The sequence below is a fragment of the Protopterus annectens genome, chromosome 7.part0, assembly GCF_019279795.1.
Source record: "Protopterus annectens isolate FY-2018-M chromosome 7.part0, PAN1.0, whole genome shotgun sequence".
Taxonomy (NCBI): domain Eukaryota; kingdom Metazoa; phylum Chordata; order Ceratodontiformes; family Protopteridae; genus Protopterus; species Protopterus annectens.
In genome coordinates this window covers 859,640,789-859,666,198 of record NC_056739.1, presented here as the reverse complement: position 1 = coordinate 859,666,198, position 25,410 = coordinate 859,640,789, and the positions used below count along the sequence as shown (strand labels likewise).

The following is a 25,410-nucleotide window of genomic DNA, read 5'->3' as shown; positions in this document are numbered from 1 at the left end:
AGACTGAGGGTTATCTCCTAATGTTTTTCTTAGAGCTCCTAATCCATATTCATGTCTAATGCTTGTATATAAACTTTTTACATCAGCTGTGAACCAAAACATATCCTCTGTCCATTTTATTGAAGAAATCTTATCCAGAAATTCAAAACTATCTCTGATATATGATGTTTGTTTTACAACATACGGGTACAAAAAACTGTATAAAAAAAATACCCATATTATGTAAAAAATAATTACATGCTGATACAATGGGACGTCCTGGAGGAAAATTCACATTTTTATGTACCTTTGGTAGACAGTAAAATAGAGCTATCTCACAATTACTAGTCTTAAATTTCTTCATTATATCATCCTTTGTAAAGTACCCTAACTTAAGTCCTTTATGTAACAAATCATCAAACTGTTCCAATGCCTTATTATATACTTTAACATCACATTTGCCATAAGTATCAGTATCATTAAGATGTCTTAGACACATTTCAGCATACTGAGTATAATGCATAAGCACCACTTTATTTCCCTTATCAGCCGGCTTTATTACTAATTCATGATTTTTAATTAAAGTTTGTAAAGCCTGCCATTCTGATTTAGTCAAATTATATTTAATCCTATGTTTACTAGCATAAAAGTCATTGTATAATTCTTCTATAGCGAAATTAATCATTGCTGCAAAGTTTTTAATTCCCTCATGTATAAATAGAGGGACAAAATCACTTTTAGTTTTCACTTTAGATGTATCTAATTTACTGTATGCAATACAGCTAGCTGTATCTACATGGTCAGATGAACAAGAATAAAAACTATCATCCGAGTCATCAAAAGAAGTCATTGACACCACACTGCTATTTTCATTACAAGAATTAGAAACACTTCTGCCCTGAAAAAAAGCAGCCAAATGTAATTTGCGTATAAACTTATAAATGTCACTTTTCAGAACATATTCACGAGGCAAAACAGTTGGAATAAATTTTAAGCCATAGTTAAGAACTGAAACGGTATCATTATTCAAGTCCATACCACATAAATTAATGATATAAGCAGTGTCCACATTGTTATCATTAACTGTTAGAAAACTGTCATTAATTTCTCCTGGTTCGTGTATACCTTTGCGTTGTCGCGTATGTACCCGCAAATGTTCTCTGTCCATGTTCCGCTTCCCTGTCGTTCTCTCTATGTCGCTCTCCATCTCCAAAGCCATTCCGTTTACCTCTACGAAAGGACTGCTGGAACTCAACAGGATTCTGTGCTGCTGGCAAAGTAGGGAAGTCACCGCCTTCCCCTGGTTCACTTTCCCATTCAGTGGAAACATCCGAGTGCGTATATGATCCGCCATTACGCTGAGGTCTCTCCTGCTCTGCAAAACGCACATTTGGACGTCGTTTCTTATTGGTTGGACGTGAAAACGCTGAATCAGCTGCATAATCTTTAATGTCTCTATTTAATTTATACTTTTTAACGTCAAGCAGATCTTTTTCCAATTCAATAAGTTTATTCTGTATATCTTTAAGGCACTGTTCCATACGAGTTGTGCCTATAGCTCCAGCTAACGTTTCACAGGTATTAGTTATGTCAATTTTGAGTTTGGCTTGTTTAACTTTATCGCGTTCCACTAAGATGTTAACCCACTCAATGGAATAATTGGTATTACAGGGTCCCTGACTCTCATAAATTTTTATTTAGAAACCCTGCTGCTGATCCTGAAACTATTTCACAGGGTCCAAAGGGAGTTAAGGCCTCAACCGCAAAAAACCCTACCCCGTCCGACAGAGATTCAAGGGCACTGGACAGATGGGGAAAAAAGGTTTATACATCTGCAACCTTGGCAATCAGGGCCTTAAACTGTCAATTTCATATGCGTAAGTACCAACAACATGTTATGGGATTGCTGAAACAGAAAATTATGTTGATTTCAGAATGTGCAGAAAATAAGGAATTGCAGGAATTATTGCATGCAGCTGAACAAGTTGGAAAGCATACTTTGCAATGTGGTTTTGATTCTTTAGAGACCTCCTGCAGGGCCGCAGTTACTGGATCTGTGATTAAGAGGCATGCCTGGTTAAAGGAACAAAATTTGCCAGATCGCGTTAAAGCTAAATTGCTAGATGCACCTTTACAGCATGATTCTCTGTTTGGTATTAAGGCAGAAGAGGTTTTAAAGAAAATGGAAGACAAAGCTAAGTCTGTGCAAACTGGATTTCTTACAAGTGCAGCCACCTAGATTCAGTAGGCACTGGCCTACAAAAAAATTGGTCCTTTCCTGTGTCAGACAGAGCTCAAAGGGGCAAATCCAGATGCCCTAAGGGTTCCAGGTACCAGGCTCAAGACTCATACAGGTCAAAGCATAGGGGCGCATCCACAATCTAGAGGAGATAAAGCGCAAACTTACAGAAAACAATCCCAATGACTTCCCTCTGCCTACACCAAGCACTTATCTTTTGGCAGCACCCATAGGGGGAAAATTAGCACTTTTTGCTCAAAATTGGCAGTTGATAACCCAGGACAAGTGGGTACTAAACATCGTATCACAGGGATACAGATTCTATTTCCACACTCTGCCAATGACAAATGGTTGGCCAAATCTGCCAAAAAAACAATGGGCAGAGGCACAGAAACAGGTTACGTCCCTCATGGATATGGGGGCCATTCAGACAGTAACAGAACAGGAAAAAGGACAAGGTTTTTACTCGACTGTTCTTGGTACCCAGAAGGACAAGGCCTGGCGGCCAATACTGGATTTATCAATTTTGAACACATATGTGGACATTCCAAAATTCAAAATGCTCACTCTGCAACAGCTTCTGCCCATGCTGGGCAAGAATGCTTGGCTGGTGACCTTAGACCTAAAAGAGGCAAACCTGCATGTCCCAGTAAGACAGTCGTGCAGAAGATACCTCAGATTCAAGGCTGGCTTAATGCATTACCAATTTTCTGCACTGCCCTTTGGCTTACCTACTGTGCCAAGGGTCTTTACAAAGTGCCTGGCACCAGTAATTGCATTTTGCAGACAAAGAAGTATTCAACTATATCCTTACTTGGACGACTGTCTCATTCAAGCAGAGGACAAGGACACTCTTCTACGACACCTGGCGTTTGTGAAAAGGCTTCTAACATGCCTAGGGTACACAATAAACTAAAAGAAATCAGAACTGGTACCCACTCAAAAGATAACATTCCTGGGTGCAAGCTTCAATACAACTGCCCAGATGACTTACTTCACGCCAGACAAAGGCAACTGACTACTTACTTCAAACTGATGGCAACAAAAACCCAGTCTTCTGCAAGATAAATCCTGCAGGCTCTGGGCTTCATAGCATCCTGCCTCCTATTAATTCCATATGCAAGACTGCATGTGAGGAAACATCAGTGGTACCTAAAAAGTTTATGGAGTCAACATTCACACAGTCTGCAAACAATGATTCCTCTCATCCCCTGCCTGCAACAGGAGCTTCTGTGGTGGGCAAAGGCCTGTCACCAAAACATGGGACGGCCCTTCACTCTACCCCCTGTCAGCCAAACCTTAACAGCAGATGCATCAGATTATGCCTGGGGTGGCCCACATGGCAAGAAGATGCATTCAGGGCATATGGGCAACAAATCAAATGCATCTACATATCGACCAGAAAGAGATGCTAGCTGTTCAAAATGCCCCTACAGCCTTTAAGGACTTGCTTCATCCAGGACAGCTACTGATAAAGACGGACAACACCACAGTCATGTGGTATATAAACAAGCAAGGGAGCACACACTCATACCCCCTTTGCAGATTAGCCATGGCACTGTGGGACACAGCTTTGACCTACCAAATAAATCTTCAAGCTCAATTCCTGCCACTCTGGCAGACGATTTAAGCAGAAACCTTATGGATCCTCACGAGTGGAAACTAAATCCACAAATCTTCAGCATGATAGCAGAGAAATGGGGGAGCCCAAACATAGACCTATTTGCCTCTCCTCAAAATTATCAACTGAAAAGATTCTGCACAAGGATTTATCCCAGACCAGCATGGAGAGTGGATGCCCTATCCTTCAGTTGGAAAAACCTATCAGTTTACGCCTTTCCTCCTCTGCCTCTTCTACCCAAGGTCCTCCAAAAAGTCCGACAAGAGAAGCCAAAGATGATATTAATTGTCTTGGACTGGCCCCGCCAAAACTAGTACCCAATCCTAAGGAACTTGTCCCAATACCCAGCTTGGACCTTGCCTCAGACCACAACTACTGTCCCAGCAAAACAATCAGATCCTGCACAATCAACTACAGACTTTGAACCTGGCAGCATGGCTAATCCTGTAATCATACAGACAACACCTCTCAGTAAAGCTGTGATGGATGTCATTTTGGAAGCCAGAAGGCCTAGTACTAGAAAATCTTATGCTGACAAATGGAAGAGATTCTGTGTTTGGAATAAAGCACAAGGAACTGATACAGCAGAACCGCATATTCCTCAGGTATTACAATACTTAACTGAGATGATTGACAAAGGCCCATCTTTCTCATCAATCAAAATCCATGCCTCTGCCATTTCGGCTCATTACAATACAGAGCCACCAATCTTTTCTCATCCTTTACTAAAGCCGTATCTTAGAGGAGCCAAACATTTAAGGCCTCCTAGAAGATCACCCTTACCTGCATGGGACCTCAATTATGTGTTGGAAAAGCTCACCCTGCCTCCATTTGAACCAGCTGCTACAGCTGATATAAAGTTCTTATCATGGAAGACAGCTCTGCTGCTAGCAATTACTTCAGCAAGAAGAGTTTCAGAGCTACAGTCCCTCAAGGCTGTAGAGCCTTTCATCATATTTTACCCAGACAGGGTGTCTGAGGACAAATCCTACTTTTATGCCTAAGGTCATTTCCAGTGTGGCTCATAACCAAACAATTCATCTGCCAACTTTTTATCCAAATCCGCAGAACAAAGGGGAGAGAATTCTGCATTCCTTGGACGTACACAGCAGCTAAGATTCTACTTGAGCAGGACTAAAGCTCTAAGAAAAACTGAACAATTACTAGTGTCATATGCTGCAGGATCAGAAGGAAAGGCTATTTCAAAGCAGACAATTTCAAAGTGGATAAGCCATTGCATCCGTTTCTGCTACTTACACCATGGCAAACCTGTGCCCAAGGGCATTAGGTCTCACTTCACCAGGGCTGCAGCTACTTCAGCAGCCTTTCCTCAGAGGAGTACCAACCAAGGACATTCTAGAGGCTGCTGCTTGGAGTTCTGTTCACACCTTTACAAAACATTACCATTTGCCTCTCTACTCTAAGTCCAGGGCAGGCTTTGCCACTGCAGTGCTGCAGGACCTTATAGCCTCACCTAATGCGGTTTAGCTCCAGCCTCCCAACCATAGCTTTGGGATTCTACCCAAATGTAATGACTGCAACAGTGAAACACTAAGAACATAGTACAGTTGTGTACACTTGCCATAAATGTAGATGTTCGAGTGTATTCACTGTTGCAGTCCAGGTTACCCTCCAGCCATCCCCCTGTCATTCTACAGTGCATCTTTCCTTATCTATCTTCTACAACATATATGTGGTGTATTTGCTTGTAGATGAAGGTAAAGTTTTATATTGATGCATGTATACATACATATATATATATATATATATATATATATATATATATATATATTTAGAATATTGCTACCTTTTTGGGGGCACCTGACATTGGGGGCAAGAAAAACTAAAGAAAATGGCGTCGGCTGCATGTTTTATACCCTTGACGACCTGACGTCATGGAAGAGAAGACAGCAACCGACGCAGGACCCAAGACTTTGGAATTCAGGCCGACTGAGGGCAACCTGTCAGCAGATTACCCAAATGTAATGACTGCAACAGTGAATACACTTGAACATCTACATTTATGGTAAGTGTACACAACTGTACTTTTTTTATGCAGTTCAATTATATGTTTGATTGTCCGAACAGTCTGATTATCCAAAATATCCTAGGTCCCAGTTAGTTTGGATAATTGACTCTACTGTACTGGCTGTATTGCAGTTTTAAATTTACACATTTTTTCAGTATGAAAACTGTGGAAGATTTTGGGAGATTTTGTATTTATTTGGGTATTTTAAGTTTGTTAATCCAGACATGACCACTCAGACCAGAGTTGCATTTCTTGGGAGCAGTCTGGAAGTGCAAGTAAGTCAAGTGACATGTGGGTGTTAGAATGGATGCGGGGTTTGCAGCTTTATCTTCAGTCTTAATTGTTATTTTGTCCAGCATTGCTTAGAATTTAAAAAAAATATATATCCTAGGTGACACATTCATCAGGAATTAAATACAACTCTTTGAATATACTTAATATATTGGGGATACACGTGCAGCACATTCTTACAAGTAATAGGTATATATTTTCATAAGGTTATTTAATCATATTTAAATGTATATTTTATGTTTTTTCTTAATGTGCACTGAACATAGTTTTAAATGTCTGATTTTGTATTAAAACATTGTGCATTTTTAAATGTCCATCAAGCTGCAAGCAAATTTTCTGGACCGTGAGCTGTTATGGAGGGTTCTTCTGGTAGCTTTTCTACATTCCATTTGGGACAAGTCTGCAAAGGTGTAACAAGTTTATTTTATTTTCCAGACGTGTGAAGAAATATTGCGCCATTTGCAGAATACAGTAGACTTTGGTAAACACATCATGAGGCCTTTTCTTGGAGAAAACTATGTTCACTATGGGGTAATGTATTTTAAACCATCTCACAGCTTATAACTGTACATATTTTGAGTAGCTGAATTTTCAAGGTGAAATTTTGGCAAACTAGATTAAAGTTTAAAATCAAACTGACAACTCACTTAAGTTTCTGAATGTAGTTGTAGCGAATTACATAAAAAGTTGCAGTTTTATATCAAATTGCAATTTTACTGGTAGGTTGATTTTAGGTGTCAGTTTCCTTATTCTTAGTCATAATGTATCAAATCTGTCATCTCTTTTTATAGTTCTTTCAGTCTGTAGTGCAGTTTTCTTGCCTTTTTTTTTGAATGTTGTGATACCATAGGAGTAGACTGTCCACATATATTTTAAGTATGAAGAGAATGAAGCATTTCGTGATGAGTAGTTGTTTGAGGATATGCCAATTGCTTAGGTATATAACTGTTTAAGAAGTATTCAGCACATGTTGACCAAGAATTAAGAAAGCATGCAGAACCTGGTATCACTAGCTAAAAGGAAAATTCATGTTAGGTATGTCCTTGTCTTATCTGGATAGCAAATGTACATAGCTTTTCTAAGTCTCACTTCAACAAGACAGCAAAACGTAATGTCATCTCAATTAGTCCACGTTATGCATCTGTATCATAACATTGACAGCTTAGGTTGTTGAATACAAAATCATAGACACCTAAGCGTCGAAAGCTAAAAACAGCGAACGGCCAAATCATCGAATTCTTTCCTAGGGAAAGAATTCACTTGGCCATCCACAAACAAAATAAACAAACACACCCAAACATAGTGGGGGGCTTTGCCCCCCCCCCAACTAAATATACCAACTCTGAGACCGCTCTACATCGGGGAAAGGGCAAATCTCCGAGAACGGCCACGTAAATTCTTTCCCAAAGAAAGAATTCGATGATGAGGCCGTTCGCTATTTTAAGCATTCAACGCTTAGGTGTCGATGAATACGCATTCGACAACCTAAGCTGTCTACAATGTACCAACAACTGCAGAGGAAAGGCTCGGAGCAAACAACAATACAGAACAAGGGAGTAGAGCCAAACCACCACGACTGTACAGGATGACCACAATAATATTTCGATAAGATACAAAAAATCTTTATTGAAGAGCTCAAAGTAAGCGCTTTCACGACCTCTGTGGTCACTTCATCAGACTACATCAAACCAACAGATTCTCTGCTTAAGTTATTGTTGTGTCTTTCGGCTTTTCCCGGTTAGGGGTCGCCACAGCGGAACTCCGGTCCGCTAATGATTGGCAGTTGATTTTTACGTGCTGAGTTGCCAGCCCTAATGCACAACCTTCAACGAAGGTAAGCCCATTCACGCACGTCTCCACGCAGAAGACGCACTAGCTGAGAGTTGAACCGGTCAGCGTCTTACTGTGAGGCGACAATGCTACTGCAGCACCACCACCGCCCATATACCAATTAGCAACATTTAAGTTAATTAAATCATTAAAAAGATAGTATACAATGAACCATAGATAAAAATAACAATATAAAAATGTATATGACATGCTAAATAACTAATAACTGCCTTAATCAAAATATATAACATTGTGCATGAATGTGTATAAAAAGTGTGTATGTAAAATGTATATAAAGTATAAAAATATATGTATATATCTCATTAATGTTTTAAAGTTCTTGCTTTAAGAAAAGGCTTCAAATAGACCATTTCATTAATACCAGGTGGTGTGTATGCATTTAATTTTAAGCATCTACTGTTCTAAGGCTTCAGTGCGATTCTTAATATCACCACCTCTCTTCCCTTCTACCAAAATATCCAAAACAAAGAATTTAAAAATATGTAAACTACCTTCTTGTTCTATATGTTTATAAAGAGCACTAGTAATTTTACAATTATTAATGTCCCTATAATGTTCGTGAATGCTCTCTTTAAGCATACGGTTCGTCTTGCCTATATAGTAAGCATTGCATACTGTGCAAAAGGCAAAATAAAATAGTCTTACAATCAGCATAATGTGTTGCTACTATTTCAAACTTTGGAGATGTATGAGTATATTTAAGGCAGAAATGCACATATTGACATGCCGTGCAATTCCTGCACATATAAGTACCTTTCCTTTGTGACATCCTAGTGTAACCATTCTGTCTGTCTAAATAACATAGCTGATGTTTTAAGATTTTTCTTTTTAAAAGCAAACCTGAGTGTATCATCCTATAGTGTTTAAAATATTCCAGTTCTGTTTAAACACATCACAAAATATCCCAATGTTCCCAGTATATGTGAGTGGAAATCTAAGTTTATTTTTGCACTAAAGTCTTGTTGTATATTATGATCTACTTTATCCATAAACAAAGGTTTGCCTCTGGAAGACCTTTCTACCATTAGTTCAGATACTTGTGTACAAAGCATCTTATCTGAGTAACCTCTACTGTTGAAATCATTCCCTAAATTATCCAATGCCGACCAAAGTTGGGCATCGTCGTTGTGGAGTCTCATAGTTCTCAGTATCTGTCCTCTTACTACATTTTTGCTAACAAATTTCTGTGCAGCAATGCATTTCTCCTAGTGAGTTTCCTGTATATACTGGTTTAAATACCTAAGATGTAATTTTTCTTAAGTTTGACATCTAAAAAATCTATTTCTTCCAAAGACACTTTGCTGGTAAACTTAAGGAACGATGTAGTGGTATTCAAAAACTCAATGAAAATGTTTAACTCCTCAAGCGTACCTGTCCACAGGAGAAAACAGTCATCCACAAATCGGATGTACCACTTCAAATGTTGTTGAAAGGCTGGGTGGGTCAAAAAGGAGATATTTTCCCATTCTGCCAGGGCTAGATTGGCATAGCTATTGGCACAAGAAGTCCCCATAGCTGCGCAAATCTTCTGAAGGTATATATCGCTACCAAAGCAAAAAATATTATTCTCCAATATAATCTCTAACATGGAACATATCAAATTCACTTTATCACTAGAATAAAATTGCTTGGAGAATAATAAATGCCTAATATTCTCAATGCCCCAAGCATTGGGGATCACCGTGAATAGCGATGTAATATCCATGGTAACAATAAAATATTGTTCTGTGGTGTTCCTAACTACATCTTATAGTTTATGCAAAAACATGTTGATATCTTTTAAAACATTGCTACAAGTCTCAAGTACTGGTTGTAAAGCCTTTTCCACATAAATTGACAAATTCTCAGTTATCCAGCCTCTGCTGGAGACGATAGGTCTCATCGGGGGGGGGGGGTATGAAGATTTTTATGGACTTCAGGTAGTCCATAAATAAAGGGGTACAAAGGTGTATCAACGATAAAATATTTAAACAATTCCTCCATTATTCTTCCTTCATTTAGAATTTATTAATTTATTAAGTACTACTACCCCTCCCCCTTTATCAGCGGGTTTGATTTCTGGTACTGTATGTCCAACTTTTTCTAAAACCTAGTAGTTTTGTTCCAAAAATGCATCTGGTAGTTGATACCTTTGTTGCAGTATGTGAGGCTGAGATTAGACATAGTTTTGTAGATGGGACTCTCTGTGGTTGCTATGTTTGTTTGTGTCTTTTTGGCTTTTCCCGGTTAGGGGTCACCACAGCAGAACTCTGGTTCGCTAATGATTGGTAGTTGATTTTTACGTGCCGAGTTACCAGCCCTGACACACAACCTTCAACAAAGGTACGCCCATTCACGCATATCTCCACGCAGAAGACGCTTTAGCTGAGAATCGAACCGAACGGCATCTTACTGTGAGGCGACAACGCTACCGCAGCACCACCACCATGGGTCTACTCACTGTGGTTACTATAATCTGAGGAAAACTGAGAATGATGCATTATGAGTTGAAACACCTACAATCCATTGAAATCAAACCCGCTGATAAAGGGGGAGGGGTAGTAGTACTTAATAAAGATTTATACCTTTCACAAATGCTTTTATTATTGAATGATGCTGATACTTATCAAAAAAATTACTCCTATACAAGCTAAAGCTATTTCTGATAGTGTCTGTGATGATTGAAGGATAACTGAGCCTTTGTCAATTTATGTGGAAAAGGCTTTACAACCAGTACTTGAGACTTGTAGCAATGTTTTAAAAGATACCAACATGTTTTTGCATAAACTATATGATGTAATTAGGAACACCACAGAACAATATTTTTTTTGTTACCGTGTATATTACATTGCTATTCACTGTGATCCCCACTGCTTGGGGTATTCAGAATATTAAACATTTATTATGCTCCAAGCTATTTTATTCTAGTGATAAAGTGAATTTGATATGTTCCATGTTCGAGATTATATTGGAGAATAATATTTTTTGCTTTGGTAGCGATATATACCTTCAGAAGATTGGCGTAGCTATGGGGACTTCTTGTGCCAATAGCTATGCCAGTCTAGCCCTTTCAGAATGGGAAAATACCTCTTTGTGACCCACCCAGCCTTTCAACAACATTTGAAGTGGTACATCCGATTTGTGGATGACTTTTTTCTCCTGTGGGCAGGTACGCTTGATGAGTTAAACATTATCATTGAGTTTTTGAATACCACTACATCGTTCCTTAAGTTTACCAGCAAAGTGTGTTTGGAAGAAATAGATCTTTTAGATGTCAAACTTAAGAAAAGTGACATCTTAGGTATTCAAACCAGTATATACAGGAAACCCACTAGGAGAAATGCATTGCTGCATAGAAGCAGCATGCATCCTAAATGTGTTAGCAAAAATGTAGTAAGAGGACAGACACTGAGAACTATGAGACTCCACAATGATGATGTCCAATGTCGGTCGGCATTGGATAATTTAGGGAATGATTTCAACAGTAGAGGTTATTCAGATAAGATGTTTTGTACACAAGTATCTGAACTAATGGTAGAAAGGTTTTCCAGAGGCAAACCTTTGTTTATGGATAAAGTAGATCATAATATACAACAAGACTTTAGTGAACAAAATAAACTTGGATTTCCACTCACATATACTGGGGACATTGGGATATTTTGTGATGTGTTTAAACAGAACTGGAATATTTTAAAGACTATAGGTGAATTAGACGGACTACTGGATGATACACCCTGGTTTGCTTTTAAAAATAAGACAAATCTTAAATGTCAGCTATGTTATTTAGACAGACAGAATGGTTACACTAGGATGCCACAAAGGAAAGGTACTTGTATGTGCAGGAATTGCACGGCTTGTCAATACGTTTATTCCTGCCTTAAATATACTCATACAACTCCAAAGTTTGAAATAATGGCCACACATTATGCTGATTGTAAGACTAAAAACTTTGTTTATTTTGCCTTTTGCACAGTATGCAATGCTTACTATATAGGCAAGACGCACCGTATGCTTAATGAGCACATTCAAGAACATTATAGGGACATTAATAATTGTAAAACTACTAGTGCTCTTTATAAACATATAGAACAAGAAGGTAGTTTACATATTTTTAAATTCTTTGTTTTGGATATTTTGGTAGAAGGGAAGAGAGGTGGTGATATTAAGAATCTCACTGAAGCCTTAGAACAACAGTGGATCCTTAAATTAAATGCATACACACCACCTGGTATTACTGAAATGGTCTCTTTGAAGCCGTTTCTTAAAGCCAGAACTTTAACACATTAATGAGATATATACATATATTTTTATACTTTATATACATTTTGCATACACATTTTTTATACACATTCATGCATATATGTTATATATTTTGATTAAGGCAGTTATTAGTTATTTAGCATGTCTTGTATACATTTTTATATTATGTTATTTTATCTATGGTTTATTGTATACTGTCTTTATGTACTGTCTTTTTAATGATTTAATTAACTGAAATGCTGCTAATTGGTATATGCACTTAAGCAGAGAATCTGTTGGTTTGATATAGTCTGATGAAGCGACCACAGAGGTCGTGAAAACGCTTACTTTGAGCTCTTCAATAAAGATTTTTTGCATCTTATCGAAGCATTATTGTGGTCATCCTGTACAGTCATGGTGGTTTGGCTCTGCTTCCTTGTTCTGTCTACAAATCAATAGGGAACCCATATTGTATGCAACATAAGTGTGCCACTGTTTGGTGGTGATTTCCCCCCTCCCCCCACCTTCCCTTATTTAACAAGCAGCTAACTAGACTGATCCTAGACTGTTTTTCTGGCCATGATCTGATAGACTGTACCATAGTAAACAAATATGGGAATCGGAAATTAGGTTTATATATTCATTTTCTTATGTAATATATATATACATTTATCTATTGTGTTCACTGAAAAGAAGGTGCCAGCTTAGTTTTGTCAATGATGTGTGAGAAATCTCACCTGGAAGGTAGGTTAGTAAAAGGATCTTTGCAGTATTGCTTTGGCTGCACAGAACTGTTGCAACAGAGAGGGATGCATGGTGTACAAAATTGTATGTGCTTTTAATGCATCATTTGCATCTTGATTTAGAAAAGAGATTTTTTTTTTCTTAAGTGAGAAAAATTCAGTAATGCCAGTGGTGGAAGAGCTGCTAATTATAAGCTTGTGATGGTGTTCTAGTTGTAGTCCACTTCTGCAAAGGCCAGGTCATTAAATGTAGTTTTCCCAACTCATTTAGTCAATTTAGCCATGTTAGGAGAGGGTTATTTCAAGGGGGAATTTATTCCTATTCCGTAGATAATAGATACTGACTGTAGCATTTGTTATAGTAAGGTCAGGGATGCAGGAGTGGGGCCATTCCCCCTTCCCCCACAAAAACAAAACTTTAAATCGAACTTAGAATGTCTAAGTAATTGTTAGAAATAAGGTAGTTGTGGGCTTTGGAGACAACAGAAATAACTTGGCTTTTTTCTGTGAGGATCTTTGTGGTATTATTTCCATTTAAGTCTTTCCACTAATGTCATCTGGTCAGCTTTTTCCAAGCATCCAAGGGTCTCAGCCTTGCTTGAGCATAACCCTAGTATCTTACTGCTGTTACTCCTGTGTTGTTTAGTAAATGCCCTTTATAATTACAGTTTTGTTTGACAGTCTCCAGGTATTTACCACTGCTTGTAGTTTAATACACAGTGAGTGGGAGATGAATTGTAGAAGGGCATCTGACTTTGTTCATAGGTGGTTACTAGGCTATTGGTCCAAGAGCTTGCTTTTTTTTTTAAATCCTAACCAATCTTTCCCCAAATTTACCAAAATATTGCTGACATGTTTTAATATCCCAAGGAATTTTACAGTTAGAGTGTAGGCTTGTACAGGTAAAGTATTCAGAAACTGCCCATGTCCATTAAAGATGTAGGTGCCAAATCAGAGGTACATTAGTGATTTCCTATCCCTTGGTCTAAGTTACGTTTGCATAAGGTTAGGGAAGAACTGACTGACTTCAGCAGCTTTGGCTGTCACTTTGCAGGGCCATACTTTCCCTTTGCCACAGACATTGGTAGATATGGCATGGAGAGGTGACCTGCTGTACCAACTGGAAGTCTGTCTGTTGCTTCATAAGGCCATATTTTTAGCTATGTTAAGCATGCAAAGTGGAAATGTTTCTGCTGTTTTGTAGAGCTTGCTGTATTGCTGCTTTTCTGTATTTTAATCTTTTTGCCTATTATTTTTGGAAGTCTTTCTAAGGTTAAAGCAGCCCTAGGAAAAAAGTACCAGCACAAATGCCTATGGTTGATGTCACTCAATTATTTTAAGCTTCAGTGTTCATTCTACCTTGGTGAGAACTATGAAGCATTTCAGCATATTCATAATGCCTTGTTTAATGAAGACTCTGCTCTGAAAGTCTGGTATTCTAAGATCATTACAGAATAACAACTTTTTGGTCTTGGGGTAAGGGACATGCTAATTTCCAAGATGTAATCATTATCTAGAAGAGCAAGTGATTGTTCTGGGGGCCAGTATAAAGTGGATAAAATGCTGCTTATGTTTTTCAAGGCAGTGTATCTGAAGTCTTTTTCCAGTCCACATCATTCATACAAGGGCCTTCCACATCATTCATACAAGGGCCTGAAGGCATCTTTGCAAGGACAACCTTGTCATTCCACAGCTTTGACATCTTCTCCTGTGTCCCTAGTACCACTGTCCCTGTGTGTGGCCAGCAACAGGATACAAACATTTCCGACTCTCAAGAGCTTAGAGTTCTGTAGAATTATTGTGTGCTTCAGAGCTTGGCACCTGTTGTCAGGTGTTCACAGAAGGCCAGCATAAAAAATGCCTTCAGGGACCACTCTCCTGCCATGGATATTCCTTTTTATTTTTTGTGCAGGTGTATTCTAGCTCTAGCAAAGAAATCTTGTTTTCTTTGTGAGGCAAAAGCCTAGGATGAAATAGCCTCCTATATTCTTCTGGTAGGACTGACGTGCCATTGGAGTGGACATCTTTGCACATTTTAACAACTTCCATGTCACCAATACCTAACCTGTTCCCCCCTTTTTAGTTTTGTCTGTTCACAGAAGAATATTTTTGTATTCGTAAACCCAGAAATGGATGTTTTGTCATTATGGCATATTAGTGGGATATAAAACAAATGAAGCTAAAACAAAGGCTGTAGAGGAAGGCTATGTACCCATGCATTAATTGACTCAGAAGTACTTATGCTTATGAGAATAGAAGCTGAAGTGTTAAGGTGTATAGATTAAAAAGAATTCCATTATGGTGGCTAAGGATATCTGGGAAGAGACCAAACTAAGATGATACAAAACTTTAGGAACTGGAAGCTGTTGGTTACGGATGTGGGTAGTAAGATGCAAGCAGTAAAGATGTTTTTAATCTGCTTGGTCTTTCATACAGGTCAGGCATATTTTTTTATCAACCAGAGTGGAAGTTGTGGATAACTAATAGAGTTGAAGGAATTTATTTGGGAAGGGAAGACAGCAAGAGGTAAGTGGAATAAGCTGATTCTTTCAAAAGAACATAGGGTTACCCAAGATGAAGGGATACTTTAAGGGCTATGCATCTAAGGGTGATATAAATGACTTGAGTAGAAAAGGTTATAAATGAGTGTGGAAAAGGTTAAAGATGAACTGGGGAGAAGGACTTAGAGATATAGAGAATACAGTTTTGGATGGAAGATCTTAAGGAAAATTACAGCAGACCAAATCTTCCAAAACTGCTAACCAGACCAAATAAAAATTTTTGGAAAAACATTACATAGACCAAGAAACCTTGAGCTCTTTGAAAAAAGAAGCAACTGAGGATGTGCAAAAGTATAAAGAACAAAATATAAAGATTTTTGAAAGGTATAAAAAAGAAATATGGACACAGGGAAAGAAAGCGAGATCTGATATGAAGCAATGTTTATGCAAAGGAGAAAGCTAAATTAATCGGTACAAAAAAATGCAGCCCCAAAGATATTCAAAGAGAAATGCAGGTAAAGCAGAGGCACCGGAAGATGCTGAAGTGGGGCGGCACTTAGTGATCTAAAAAAGGGCAATTTTGTAAAACTGATTTACTACCACAATGTAGGTTCACTCGGAGGACATTAAGTTTAGCCATTTTCCCTTTTGGTGCTTGAATTAACATTTCCTGATTCTGGCACCAGTTATTGTTTGGGACAAACCTTCTTGCATGATGATTAAGTCATTTGGGGATTCAATAACTGCTTGTAGCTTGCAGTCATGTCTGCCAAAGGCCTTTGGTATTTCCTTTTACTTTTGAGATGTGTATGCCAAAAAGAAAGTCTCAGCACCGAACCTTGAGGGAGTCCGTTGGTGACTGGTCTCTTTCTAGATGTAACTTCCCCTATTTTGATCTCCTGCATCCTGTGAGCAAGTTAGCAATCCAGCTAGTGCAGAAAGTGTTTGCTCCTAGATTACCCTACTCAGGAATAGTACAAAAGAAGAATATTGTGTCAAAAGACTTGGCCAGGTCAAGGTAATGTGATAACTGTTTTACCTTCATCCATTGCTTTGGTGTCCAGAGTAAAGCTTAAAATTTGCCCATGATTTTGAGCCTTTCACACTTTCTCCCGATTCTTGCCCTAAGAGGTTGAGAGATCAGAGCATATGTTTGACTATCCCTGATTCTGTCTCATTTTTGGGCTGTTCCTCATAATGTGTGATTTTCTGGCAAATTTATGAGGATTGCAAAACTTCAATAATGATGAACACTCGAGTTTCAGACTTCTAGACTTCATATCCTTCAGAAAATGCAGGCTAATGCAAAACCTGTTATTCTCTCAACAAACCATACAAGAACAATCTTAAAATCTGCCCCTGATTCTGAAACTTTGATCTTTATCCCGACCCATTAATTTTTGGGGTTTATCCCTTGAGCTATGACATTTTGAAGTTTAAATAAGAACTGTGAGCAAAAGCTGTTTACCACTTTCAAGCTCGACCTGTTGCATTTTTTTTATTTGTTCAGTTAAATTAAAAAAAGTTCAAGAAACTGGGCAACTTGAAAAATAACAACAATAATAAACTAACTGAAGGCTTAAAGTCAGGTAAGAAGCTCTAACTTTTTATAAGCAGAATAAAAATTACACCGTATTTTTTTATTGTTCTTTTAAGTAAATTAATGTTTCTGGCATGACTTCAAAAATCTAACAAAACTGAGGCCAACTTGCATTAATACAAAAAAAAATGAGTTAAGGCAAGGAAGAAACTGTATTACCTTTTGAAAACACAATAACAGCAAAGTTATTCCAGATGTCCTTCAAGGATGCATCTGCAGTCCTAACATATGGGTTGTCCTGCCTCAGGCAGCCCCTCGGTCGGCCGGATTCCAAAGTCTGGGTCTGGCCTCGGCTGATGTCGCACTTCATCCGACGTCATAGCTCCTGGGGTATAAAGGCATCAGCCGACGCCATTTTCCTCAGTCTTTCTTGCCGCGCGGTGCCCGAAGCAGAAGCTGTTCGCAAGTGCCGGTCGGTCAGATCCAGAGATTTCTACTACCGAAGACTTCTAAAAAAGCTAAGTACCCCGTTGGGGACTCTTTCTTGCCTCAGCCGATGTCAAAGTAAATAATTGTTTAACTTGTGGGAAACAAATACCTCATAAGGATTTCCACTCTTACTGCCTTCCTTGCTTAGGCCCAGACCACGACGTATCAGCTTGTTTAGCCTGCGCTTCCTTCAACCGACAGACACTCAGACGTCGGTCGGAGTTCGCAGAAGAGTTTTTTGGCTCCACTTTTGCATATAAAATGCCGTCGGAAACTCTGACTACTCATTTAGCTAAAAAACGCAAGGAAAAGGACCGACACTCGCAGCCCGCGGTTTCGGCCGAAACCACGGTTAGGCCTACCGCGAGTGTCTCGGTTTCGGCTGAAACCGAGACCTCGGTTCTCCCTTCGGCCGAAAGCATGCCTCCGATAACCGAGGCCACACAGGCCATGGCTGAATCAGCTACAGACATTACTGCTGCAGAAGCAGACACCCACGATTTGTCTGACACTATTCCGTTGGACATCTCTACTCCTGCACGTGGGGCTGCAAGACCCCCTGCCTCTATGTCTATCAAGACTTTCTCTAGGGCTAAAGCAGCCAGAATTTCCAAGGCCTTACCTACAAAGGCTCCCTCTCACAGGCCTACCTCAAGTTCCCAGATTCTCAGCCTTGCTGAGGACCTTATTTCTTTGATCAGGGGATCCCAACCTCACCCAGACAGGGCCTCTCAACCCCCTCCTGATAAATGGCCTAGGACTGAACCCCCTGAACCTCTCTCTTCGGACTATTCCTCGGACGGTTCAGAGTTATCTGACCATCAGGAAGGTCCATACTCACCTTATGAGGATTCTGATGCAGAAGATTCCATTCCTTCTGCTTCACCTCCCGAAGAATTTTCATTTGGGGAAACCCTTCACTCAATGAGGGAACACTTCCAATGGCAGGGCCAAGATTTTTCTGATTCTAGAAAACGGCTAAGGACTTTTTTACACTTACCACAGCATAGGCCTTTAGCCATACCACCTGTACTATCAGTTGTTGATGATGCATATAATGGTGCCAGTACTACACCTGATTCTCTTCCTCCGGCCCCTGCCAAACCTGACAGATATTACAGGGTCCCTGACTCTCATTACCACTTGTATAAGGCTCATGTTGCAGACCCAGAAACCATTTCTCAGGGCCCTAAAGGTGTTGCAGCTGCCTCTGCCAAAAACCCTCTTCCCTCTGAAAGGGAATCTAGAGCATTAGAGAGATGGGGTAAAAAGGTTTATACATCTGCTACTCTTTCTGCCAGGGCTTTAAACTGTCAATTTCACATGATACAGTACCAGGAATTTTTGTTAGACCAGCTAAATAAAAAGCTGGCCTCTCCTGAACCTATAGACTGCAAGTCCCTTCAGGATTTGGTACATAACTCTCAGCAGGTCAGTAATCACTTTTTAAAATGTGGCTATGATGCACTGGAGGCTTCTTTTAGATCAGCTATGACTGGAGCAGTGATTCGAAGGCATGCCTGGTTAAAAGAACAATCCTTACCAGACCATGTTAAGTCTAAACTCCTAGACGCTCCTATGGAGAAACAAAGTTTGTTTGGCTCCCCTGCACAGGAGGTTCTAAAGAAAGTGGAAGAAAAAGCAAAATCTGTCCAAACAGTCAAGGATTTTTTGCAGGTCCAACCTCCGAGGTTTAGCAGAAATTGGCCCTCAAAGAATTGGTCCTTTCCAGACACCTCCAGAGCACAGAGAGGCAGAAATAGACGCCCAAGAGGCAGAAGTCAATCAAGGGGTGCCGACAGGGGTCGTCAATGGTAACCTGCCAACCAGAGAAGTGCTGCCACAGCTGCGACTACAACCACTTCCACAGGACAGACACAATGACTTGGCTCTGATTCTGCCTACCAGGGAACAACTGGAAGTGCCCTTGGGCGGAAAGCTAGCCTTATTTTCAGAAAACTGGCATTACATTACAGGAGACAAATGGACTTTACAAACAATAGACAAGGGCTACAGGTTTCACTTCCACACTCAACCAAAAAAGAGAGGAATGCCAAACCTTCCACCAAGCCAAAAAACAGAGGCTCTAAAACAAATCAACAGTTTACTAAGAATGAGAGCAATAGAAAAGGTACCACCTATGGAACAAGGCCAAGGATTTTACTCCAGACTATTCCTTGTACCAAGAAAAGAAAATCAATGGAGGCCTATTCTCGACTTGTCCGCACTGAACACTTATCTCATTGTTCCAAAATTCAAAATGCTGACCTTACAGCAGCTTCTTCCCATGTTGGGCAAGGAGTCTTGGCTGGTGACTCTAGATCTCAAGGAGGCATACCTGCACGTCCCTATACGACCAGATTGCAGAAGACACCTCAGATTTCTTGCAGGATCAGAGCATTATCAATTCTCAGCATTGCCCTTTGGCTTATCTACTGCGCCTAGAGTATTCACGAAATGCCTGGCATCAGTAATTGCTCATTGCAGGCTTCAGGGAATTCAGATTTACCCATACCTGGACGACTGCCTAATACAAGCGGACAACAAGACAAAATTATTAAAGGATTTGGCCGATGTCATGCAACTGCTGCAAGCCTTGGGATACACAGTCAACATTCAAAAGTCAAGACTAGTACCATCCCAAAGGATAACATTTTTGGGGGCAGAGCTGGATACAATAAATCAGATGGCTTTTCTCACAGAGGAAAAACAAAAGCAACTACCTCTCTACTTCATGGCATTAACAACACAAACTCAGCTTACTGCAAGGAAAGTCCTGCAAGCCCTAGGTTACATGGCATCCTGCATAATATTGATCCCACATTCCAGGCTGCATATGAGAAAGCTACAATGGTACCTAAGGAATGTATGGTCTCAACACAAACACAGTCTAGAAGCCCAGATACCAATCATTCCATGTCTGAAAAAAGAATTCCTGTGGTGGGCTCAAGCCTGTCAGATAAACAGAGGATTGCCTTTCCACAAACCACATCCAAGGCAGACCATTACCACGGACGCCTCAGACCTAGGCTGGGGGGCGCACATGGAAGACAAGTGTATCCAAGGCCTATGGTCCCAAGACCAGCAGAATCTACACATAAATCTAAAGGAGATGCTGGCAGTGAAACATGCAATCGAGGCATTCAGACCATTCCTCCATCAGGGACACCTGCTGATAAGGACGGACAATACCACAGTCATGTGGTACATCAACAAACAGGGAGGTACACACTCATATCCTCTATGCCGGATGGCAATGGACCTGTGGAACTTGGCCCTGAATCTCAACATCCAACTGCAGGCCAGATTTGTACCAGGAAAAGAGAATTCACTAGCAGACAGCTTAAGCAGAACTACCACGGATGCTCACGAATGGATGCTGCATCCAGATATCTTCAAAACCATAACAAAGAAATGGGGAATGCCAGAGATAGACCTGTTCGCCTCCCCACACAACCACCAATTGAAGAAATTCTGCTCAAGAGTATACCACCCACTTGCTTGGAGGGTGGACTCCCTTTCTTTCAGCTGGGAGGCTCTGACAGCATATGCCTTTCCACCTCTTCCTTTGATGTACAAAGTCCTACTGAAGATCAGGGAGGAACAGCCAAAGGTAATCCTGATAGCTCCAGACTGGCCAAGACAACATTGGTACCCGCTACTGAGAAGCATGTCTCGGACGCACTCATGGCCTCTACCTCTATGCCCCTTACTTCTAACGCAGAACAACTACAAGACCCTGCATCCAAACTTGAAAACGCTGCAGCTAACTGCTTGGAAAATTGCATAAAACAAAACCAACCTGATTTATCTCAGAGGGTTAAGGACATTATTCTGGAGGCTCGCAGACCCTCTACAAGGAAAACATACTCAGCCAAATGGAAAAGATTCCTCATTTGGAGTGCAGAAAAGGGAGAGAATGTCACACTGGCAAACCTAGCACACATCCTGGAATACTTAGCAGAACTGTTCCACAGTGGCCTGTCCTACTCCTCCATTAAGATTCATGCATCAGCAATTTCAGCAGAGTACAACATGGATCCTCCTGTCTTCTCTCATCCTCTCCTCAGGCAATTCTTGAGAGGAATCAAAAACGTAAAGCCTCCAAGGAAACCACCTCTACCTGCATGGGATCTCAACTTTGTGCTAGAAAAATTAACACTTCCCTCTTTTGAACCAGCAGCAACTGCAGACTTACAGTTCTTATCTTGGAAAACTGCCTTCCTGCTAGCAATCACTTCAGCAAGAAGGGTATCTGAGTTACAGGCATTAATGGCAGTGCAGCCTTTCCTTATCTTCCATCAGGATAGAGTGTCTCTGAGAACCAATCCTACTTTTATGCCAAAGGTGGTCTCCAGGGTATCCTTGAACCAAGCTATACATTTACCTACATTCTTCCCCAACCCACAGAACAGGGGGGAAAGACTACTACACACCTTGGATGTACACAGACAACTACGCTACTGTCTGGACAGAACTACTGTCTGGACAGAACTAAGGCCAGCAGAAAAACTGACAAGCTTCTGGTAGCATATGCAACAGGAGTGCAAGGAAAAGCAATTTCAAAACAGACAATCTCAAAATGGATAGGAAATTGCATTAGATTCTGCTACTCATTTCATGGAAAGACAGCTCCTGAAAATATCAGGCCTCACTCCACAAGAGCTACAGCCACCACTACAGCTTTCCTACGAGGAGTGGCTACCAAAGACATTTTAGAAGCTGCTACTTGGAGCTCCGTGCATACATTTGCCAAGCATTATAATCTTCCTTTATACTCCAGATCCCGAGCAGGTTTTGCAACTGCTGTTTTGCAAGGGATCTTAACTACACCATCATTATCTTAGTGCCTCCTCCCCCAGTTTGGCTATGGTATTCTACCCATATGTTAGGACTGCAGATGCATCCTTGAAGGACATAGTACAGTTTTGTACCTACCATAAATGTAGATGTCCGATAGGTATGCATCTGCAGTCAGGATTACCCACCCTCCTTCCCCTCTGTGGTATTCCTAGGGTATTATTCCTCTTTTAGCTAGCTGGGGGAATCTATTATGGTGTATTTGTTTGTTATGTATATATGTATATATATTTTTTGCTTTCTACTGTTTGGAATTTGCTACATTTATCCAAATTTAGCCTTCCTAGAGGGCACCTGGCATCTGGGGCAAGAAACACTGAGGAAAATGGCGTCGGCTGATGCCTTTATACCCCAGGAGCTATGACGTCGGGTGAAGTGCGACATCAGCCGAGGCCAGACCCAGACTTTGGAATCCGGCCGACCGAGAGGCTGCCTAAGGCAGGACAACCCATATGTTAGGACTGCAGATGCATACCTATCGGACATCTACATTTATGGTAGGTACAAAACTGTACTTTTCTTGCCTGCATTAAGCCTTGATATCATCCTCATAATCTCATAAATGACTGCCCAGAATGTAACCGGTTGGGCTGCTGCCACTTCAGTTGAGGTCCACAATCCACAGAATTGCATTGACATGTTCAACAAAATGACTGTTATTAATTAAATAGCAGTGAAAACCATAAAATATCAGAAGTTGGAATGAAACAATGGTCAGTTGTAAAAAAAAATAAAATAATAAGCTCTTTGTTTCCTTTGTCAAACCGAATGAAAGTGCTTATTTTTTTACAACTGGTACTTTGTCATTTCATTCCAACTTCTGATCATTTATAGTAAGTAACAGTGCAAAATACCAGAGCTGGATCATGGTTAAATGGGGTCCTAGGCAGGGTAATAGATTAGGACCCCCAGAGCAGCCCCTCCTGCAGCAACCCCGTACTGCTCCAGCAGCAGCTCCATCTGCAGCCACTCCAGTGTGGCATTACTTGGCTATTTCTCCTCAGTTACCATAAACGCTGTTCAAACTGGTCAGCATACTGTTTTCTTATTTACTTCTACAATAATTACAGCTATTGAAATAAAATACCACAAACACTAAGCCATTTGCTAAACAACCAGTCTTGCAATGAAAACAGGTTTAGCATGAGCAGTAAACTTCTTTGCCCTTGAAACTCACATTCATTGAAACGGCATGAAAACCCACATTCATTTTACATCTGGCCAGTGGAGGACTAAGCTTACCTCTGGGCTGCTTTCAAAACCGTAGGCTCCTTACACATTTTTAGGGCTTTGATTCATCTTCCTGATTGTATTAAATTAGATTCCTTGTGTAATACAGCACCACTTGTTATAATGTGTTTTAAATTTGTAGTTTTAGTTTTGAATAGTCTTCTACTAAGCAATGAAGCAAAATGTATGAACCAGTAATGGCAAAACTACCCATTTCAGAAAATTTCAATCATAAAAGGCCACTCAAACATCTCTCATTACAAATCCACCAATATCAGTAAATATACAAAATCTCTGCAGAAGTAAGTCATCTAAATAATTTCATATTAAATGGATCTGTAACTAATGAAGAGGTTGCTGCTAGCAAGCAACTTTATATTTCATTGGTTCATCTACAAGTAAAGTGCCTGTTGCCCTTGAAGAATAAATTGCCTATGTTACATTAAATAATAAGCTAGTAATATTGCAATAGGGAGTGGATGGCAAACTGCTTAACAGGTTCATCATTACTAGACAGCTCCTCCAAAGGAGGGCATTCACTCCCTTTAAAGTACAAGTCAGTACAGTATCAGCTATCCATCTGCATACTGTGGGAGTAGAACCCACAGCCTTCTGCATAAAAAGCAAGTATGCTACCTGTTGTGCTACTAACAATGGAAACCGAGTTGGCATAAACAGCACTAAACTTCTCTTCCCTGAAGCTCTCAGCTGCTTATAAAACCCACTTGACGCTCAGCTAAATCACTCAATTTCACAGCACAAGAAATCTAGAAAAAGCCAACATTTATTTTGGGGGGGGGGTGCAAAGGCCCAAAACCAGGGACACATTTTAAACATTGCTTGTATAATCTTAGAAAGTTGCTAGAATAAAGTGTTTTGCGTTACCTTGTGTTTCCCTGTTTAAAGGGCTATCATTATTTAGTGAATTCAGTTTTTACTGATTTGCCAGGAAACCACAAATTTTAAGAGGAACAGACCAAAAGTATGAGCCAAATATTCTATGACATCCTAGACAGTTGAGAGCTATGGACTAAACTCCTTGAATCACAAGTTGAGAGCTATGGACTCCACTCCTTGAATCACAAGTGGTGGTATGGGTAGAGCATTCAGGCTCTTGTTTCTTGTACTGAAGGTACAGGGTTTGAGCCTGAGTAACAGTAACCATCAAGTATACCCAACTGGGGCATTTTATATGCACACACTCACACTCACGCACACGCAAGTAACAGTGATACACTCGGGGGGTGGAAAACTCTCCTTAAAATGAGGTGGTTGTGATGAGGCTCTGGCTCACACACTTACCTCACTCAGCCAATGGAACAGTTTCAATTCGGTGCACGCATAGGTGTATTAATCCGCACTGGTGTGCGATGCACTCATGGGTCCTCCTTAAAGAAGACGCTGTGGCCAGGGTGCCCCCCCCCCCGTAAGTCTGTCTCGCTTAGTGCTGGATCAGGCTTAATTTTTAGCTCTTTCTCTAAGTGACAAGATGGTCTAGCTGTGAAAGTTGGGGGGATGCTCCCTCCCCCATCCTATGGTTCTAGCTCTCTTGAGGTAAAGACATCCAGATATGGAAAATTTCACAGTATAAAAAATATCACAAAGGGGAATGTAAAACAGAACATTACTATAGTAGAAGTTAAAAAAAAATAGAAGTTGAAGTTAATGGAATATTTTCTGAATATTTCCTCTCTCTCTCTCTCCCTCTCTCTCTCACTCTCCCTCCCTCACTCTCTCTCTCCCTCTCTCCTTCCTTCTATTTCTCTCTCTCCCCTCTCTCTCTCTCCCCCTCTCTCTCCCCCTCTCCCTCCCTCCCTCT

The 25,410-nt window shown here is 40.3% G+C and overlaps 1 protein-coding gene across 1 annotated transcript in view; it reads left to right on the top strand.

Moving 5' to 3' along the window:
- The window catches only part of IPPK (inositol-pentakisphosphate 2-kinase), an 828,159-nt gene that overhangs the window by 226,523 nt on the left and 576,226 nt on the right, over positions 1-25,410 (top strand). The window contains exon 3 of the mRNA XM_044077413.1: positions 6,595-6,690. Coding sequence (XP_043933348.1) covers positions 6,595-6,690 — 96 coding nt within the window. The remainder of the gene's footprint in view (positions 1-6,594; positions 6,691-25,410) is intronic.